Source organism: Artibeus jamaicensis, unplaced genomic scaffold, assembly GCF_021234435.1.
Source record: "Artibeus jamaicensis isolate MK-2021 breed Jamaican fruit bat unplaced genomic scaffold, CSHL_Jam_final scaffold_1964, whole genome shotgun sequence".
Taxonomy (NCBI): Eukaryota; Metazoa; Chordata; class Mammalia; order Chiroptera; family Phyllostomidae; genus Artibeus; species Artibeus jamaicensis.
Genome location: NW_026522030.1, coordinates 45,625,953 through 45,632,312, shown reverse-complemented (window position 1 = coordinate 45,632,312; position 6,360 = coordinate 45,625,953). Strand labels below are relative to the sequence as shown.

General features: G+C 38.2%; 1 protein-coding gene across 1 annotated transcript; it reads left to right on the top strand.

The window, feature by feature from the left end:
* The first annotated feature begins 3,442 nt into the window (after positions 1-3,442).
* DMAC1 (distal membrane arm assembly component 1) lies at positions 3,443-4,819 on the top strand. Its single transcript, XM_037156754.2, has 2 exons — positions 3,443-3,775; positions 4,513-4,819. Exons 1-2 carry the CDS (start codon positions 3,502-3,504, stop codon positions 4,575-4,577), a joined length of 339 nt encoding a protein of 112 aa, XP_037012649.1. The 5' UTR covers positions 3,443-3,501; the 3' UTR covers positions 4,578-4,819.
* The last annotated feature ends 1,541 nt before the right edge of the window (positions 4,820-6,360 follow it).

Genomic DNA, 6,360 nt, shown 5'->3' with positions numbered 1-6,360 from the left:
GTGGAGGGACAGGGTGAGAAAACAAGTTCCATAATTGTTGGTGAAAGTATAAACTGATACAAGTTCTGTAAAAAGCAATTGGTAATGTACATCAAGGTAATAAATACCCTAACTTTTAGAGGTATATTTTACAATATAATCACGTGCTTACTGTTTGATGTATGCACAATGTTATGTAGTTTGGCACTAATTTTTAATAGAGGTCTGTCCAGAAGGTATCCAGCTGTGTAATATGAAAAACAGACACATTTATTGAAGAAGATACAAGATAATGAGAAACACTGTACACAGGATAATGATGCCTCAGTCCCCTTCAAAGCAAGCACCTTGGGACCTCACACGGTTCTCTCAGTCACCAGCAACTGTCCTATCTTATTTTCCTGAATCTCACTGATAGTCTGAAACCTCTTCCCTTTTAAAGGCGATTTTAATTTTGGGAAAAGCCAGAAGTCACAGGGCACCAAATTTGGGCTGTGGTGGGGCTCAGTCACCTGGGTGATTTGATGTTTTACTGAAAAAACTCTACAGGAGACATGATGCATGAATGAGTGTGCTGTCATGATCACCTGTTGTCCATAGCTGTGGCCTTCTGAATTATCTGAATAGTTTCTGCAGAAGAATGTTCAATCTTAATGCAAAATTTGATGTAGATTTGGTGCTCTACTTGTTCAGTCATTTTGAATGAGATGGCAACACAGTACACACACTCACTCAACAGCATTCATTGCCCCCACTGACTAGTACAGTAAAGGTATGATTGCTCACGCATGTGCATTCCAGTCCACTCTCCTTGGCTGCCAGGTTACATCAATGTCTCATAAACCATTTTCCTTATATTAATAATGGTTGGACTTTTTCTGGAAAGACCTCGTGTGTGTGTGTGTGTGTGTGTGTGTGTGTGATCTCTAAAAATACACATAAGACATTAATAAGCCTGGCTGTGTTAGGGAAGGGGACCTGAATAGCTGGGCAAGAGGAGTATAAAGTACACTTTTTAGTATATACCTTTGTATGCCTTTTGTATTTTTAAAATTTATAAATTAATGACCGAGGTCATAAGGCCTGAGTCATAACTTCCAAAATGAATTATGGAGATAATTAGTAAAAGAAATAAATACAATAGAGAATGAGGTAAAGTTAAATTTCAGCCTTGTCCTCATTTTTACTTCCAGCCAAATGTACATAGCTTCCTCCAATTATAGTTTTGCTTGTTTTCATTGGCCTCAGACCCTATGATTTTATTTATCTCAAGAGACACTTAACTTTCTAATAATTTTCCAATCAAAGTTATAACAATACACCTCAGTTTTAATATGTGCTATGTACACTTTTAAAATGTGGGTTCCATAGAAGCTACTGTTAAGTTCTGAAGGGATATCACAATAACACTCTTAAAATCATTCACTGGAGACAATCATCAGAGAACAAGTACATCTTCTGGTATTACTTTTAAAAAGTGGTTAAAAAAATCTTGCCTGATAAAATTTTAAAAAATAAATAAATAAATAAATTTTTTAAAAATCTTGCCTGTTATTTGGAAAATATGTTATGGGCTATTTTAATAATATTTGTCTGGAGAATTCAAAATGTTCTTTCCAGGCACTCTTAACTATGATAAGTGCACTAAAAAAGATAAGCTTTTAGATGAAATATAAATTAGTAAAGTCACATGTCAAATAACCATGGCATCCATGGAAATGTGCAATTCCAGATAGTGACATGTAAAAAAATATTGGAATTTCAATTTCTATTATTTTATATTAGTCTTACATTAAGTAGTATATTAATATATAATTTATAAATAATAAATAAACATGCATAAATGTTACTTTGTGCTCCATCTTTTTTATTCTCGGAGATGTGTACTCAAAATATTTGGTAACCACTGCAAAATGATAATTCTTATATAAATAAGGAGAAATTTCATGAATTATAGAATGTTTTAACAAGCATCATAGCAAGAGTCAGCACCCATAAATAACGATTCTTTAAGTACAACACTATTGAATTTATTTGGTATGACACTTAACACAATACTATATAGAAAGAGATTCTTAATAAATCATAGAATGTTCAGGTTAGGATACAACGCTGGATATTACCTATTCCAAATCTCCTTATTTCAAACATGAGGTAACCATGGCAAGAGACAATAAAAATGGGCTCTATGTCATATGGCTGCCTTATAGTGACAGATCCAGGAATAGAACCCAAATTTCCAAAATCTTTGTCTTTCCACTGTATGACCCAGTTACATACATATGTGTGCGAAACAAAATGGGGTCTTTGAAATTGAGCATCAAGCCAACCAGTATTACCTTATTTTCTTCTACTACTTTATTTTTTCTTATTTATCCATATCTCTGTTTTTGTCTTTCTTTTTTTAGCTTTCTCAAAATCACAGGTCATTTTAGGAAGTGGAATAGGAATTTATTTTTATCATGTTAATTTTTAAAGCCATTAAAAAGGAGGAAGTTTCAAACTTGAGATTAATCCTATTTTCACATATGAAACAGAAACCACCTCTGAACTCTGAATGCTTTTGTTTCTTACCAGTAATCCGCTGAGAACAACCCAGCCCAAGAAATATTTACCCAATTCTACCCAAAGGAAATGAAAGGTGAATGAGTTGGGAGTGGATATATAGAAGTTGAATTGTAAAGAAGCACTCAGAATTAAAAGTCCATACTTAAGGGATGATAAAAAAATAAACCTGTAAGAACAGATCCTTTCTTAACTCCTCAAGTCCCTTAGCCCAATTTTGAGTTGAATTTTCTCCAGGGATCTCAAAGCAGAAACAATACCATGGGTATGAAAAAAAAAACTAGATCATGACACTAAGGAAAAAAGCTAAAGAAAAATCTAAAGTATTTATCCAGGCAATTCTCAAAGCCAATTTTAATACCCTTATTATACTTGTCTAGTCTTTGCAATATGTACAGGTAGCATTTAAGAAATTTGACTGTTTTCCTAGACATTGGTTTCAACAATGATTATGTCACTTAACCAGTTCTATCATATTGAGAAATTGATCCTGCCTCAGGTTAGGAAGATTAAATTTCATAGCACAGGTAACCGTTTAGTAAAGCAGTATATACTTAAACACATATTAAAACTCCTTTGGGGGGCGTGTGCCTCTACACAGGTGAACTAACATGCCCCAGGTCTCACTCAGGAAACTGAGACAACCGGACTTCTCTTATATAGAGACTGAGAGTTGAGACATATATGGAGCTGTCTAAAACGGTATTCTCAAAGGACTTGGGGTGGTAGGAGGTGGGCAGGGGAACGGCCGCTAGTACCTCTGAAGTGTTGACCACATAATCCCACCAATGCTACACGCCTCCTCCATTTTGTCCCCTACCAAAGCAAGCCGGAACTACATTTCCCAGCGTTCCTCAGGCTGCTTCCTGTGCAGCACACCAAAGCCTTGCTTTCCGGCAGTATCTTTTACGTCAGTTCGATTCCAAAGCTCCTAACCTCGAGGTTGAATTCGTGAATATGGGTTCTTTCAAGTCCCAGCCTCTTGAGCCAGACAAGGTCGCAGGATCTCCTGAGGCCGCCTCTTCCGCCAACCCTGCGCCCGTCGATAAACCCAGAGCCCAGACCTCTCCAGAGCAACCCCCCATATTTAGTAACTGCTGGAGCTGTCGCGTGCTCTCCGGGTCGGGGTTGATAGGGGCGGGCGGGTACGTGTACTGGGTGGCACGGAAGCCCCTGAAGCTGGGATACGCCCCGAGTCCAGGGACTATTACGCAGATGGTCATCGGCATCAGTGAGAGTTGGGACAGGGCCCTTGGGGGAGGGAGGGGGAGGGATAAGTGGGGCGCAGCCACGTGGGTGGGTTGGTTCGTTGGGGCTGGTCACTTGGGAGCCACTCCGAGCAAGATGCGGGGATAGAGAAAGTTGGGACGCTATTTTTTAAAACCAGCATTTTTTTAGCATTCTTATTAATCCTCAGCCTCAGTCTTTTTAATCCTATCAACTGCTGTTAAGAGATAATGGTTCCATTTTCTCTTAACAAACTAAGACAGAGAAATAAGAAATTACCTGTTCAAAGTCAGACACCCAGGATGTGACCCAACTAGCCTTTCGTCCTACGTTTATCGGCCATGACGAAAGTCCATGTTTTCTCCAGGTGCTAGGGAAAGCCTGAGGAAAGGGCTTTCCTTAGAACATGACTTAGAACTTGAGGTTTGAAGTCAGATTGTAGTGGTGGGTTCAAATCCTGCGTGCTATGTGTGCCACTGGACATAGTGGCCTGCAGTCCTTATCTGTGGCTATGGTCAAGATGTCTTCAGTAAAATATAGTGATTCTGTTACATTTTCTATTATGTGAATATAATTTTAGGTTTTCAGATCTTACTTCTATAATTAGATTGCCCACATCAATTAAGTTCCTTTCTAGCTTGGGGAGGTAATGGGACTTTTTTCCCTAAAATTTATTTTTTTTAAGCACCTTGGTAAACTATAATGCAATATACACATAAAGTACTGTTATTTCTTTTCTAGGCATTGCTTGCTGGGGTGTAGTCATTCTGTCTGACCCCAAAGGAAAGGCCTTCCGCGTTGGCTGAAAATACCACCAGTGAATTTGTCATCTTCTGTCCCTGCCCCCATGACACACAGAGCAAGCATGGGGCTTTTGGATATTCTGGACACACAGATGTTGATGTACTTGAGTTCTACAGATCTGCAAGACTGAAAAGACAAACACTGGTTGGCATTCTTTGGACATGAGTATTTGTGGCCACCTTCTCAGGCTCCTCAAGGACCAATAAATTTCTCAAAGGACAGAAGAGGTTCTGTGTCTTACCTGAGGAAGGAGAATGGGGGGGGGGGAGAAATGATAAACCAAATGGAAAAAATAAATAAGTTCTTTTTACTTCTCCCATTACAAGTCAATACTTGTTTATTAACCTAACCCTGGATAGGCCTCATGCAGTATGCAGAATTATATAAAACTATCTGTTTACTGCTTATGCTTCCCAAGGCATTGCCAAACCCATCACTTTATTATAAGTTTCACAGCTACTCTAAGGCAGTTATTGGTAAGTGGACCTTAAGAAAGAGCATCCTGGTGATTTGCATTGGGTCATTTAGCTAGTCACTGATGGAGCTAGGACTTGTTGAAGTATTTTTATTCTAGGCTTTCAGAACTAGGATGGTTCCAAAGAGGCAAGAATTACCTCTATGAATCAATCAAAAATAAACACACAATAATAGATTTAAATACTAAAATATGTGAGAGAAATTCAGTGCCTTTTGTAATTTTAAATAAATACATATATATGTGTATACTTCCATAGGCACTAGAAATATTCCTGAGATGAAATTGAGATGTCTATGAGATAAGGACTTAAAATTAGGCAGTTCACATCTAAGAGAAGTCTGCTTCTTACTACTTTTTTTCTTTCTGGTATACCATGGCTTCTCTGTAAAACTATATGTAGCTATTATTTCAGAGCAGAAGCTACTCTGGAATTCACCTGCCAAGCACAGCTTAAGTGTTGAATGAGCAGGTACCTTTAGGGCTGTTACTTTTTCTAGCATAGAAGTGCCTGCGTCTGTTAACCCTCACAATGCCAGGAAGACTCGCATTGTCTGCATCACAGTTCATGGTATGGTGGTGCTATATATTATCTATTGAATTGAGAAAGACATTGCAACACAGACAGCAAGGTATTTATGTTAAGTGTACAATTCAGTTATGTGTTGTTAATATAGAAATGTTAGATTGGAAGGGACCACAGAGGCCCCAAAGCGGGATAATTCCTTGAGGGCCAATGATCCATGATCATTTGTCCCCTAAAATATCAGCAAAGACTAATTAATCCTGCTGTAGAAGGCAAGCCATTCTGATGGATAGCTACACTCTGGGCACTTTCTTAGATTAAATCAAAACTGGCTCTAATGTGTTTACTTGACCTACTGGATGAATAGAATAACTCACAGAGTGGGGCAAAAGTAGGCTTATAGATGTGAGTATGTGGAACACAAGGTTTAGTCACATATTAATTATTTGTATTGTAACCGTAAACCTGCTTTTGCCCACCCCTGTAATTTTAACCTCTCAGAATTTGCACCACAAGGAAATGAGGTTTTTCCATATAAACTTGCCTACTCACCGTATATATCACCAAGGTATAGATGGTTCTTCCTAACTTGGGACCATTTAACTGTGTGTGAGCAAAATATTATATAACATCTTTAGGCAGTTATGTGGGAACAGCTACCTCTCCCACTGCCCCCCCCCCAAACAAGTTAGAATTTGTAGTTAAAAGTTGTTTTTCTTTTCAAGTGCAAAGTTTGATTTCTGTCAGTGCTAAGTCAGAGATCCTATTTGTTTTAAGGATGACT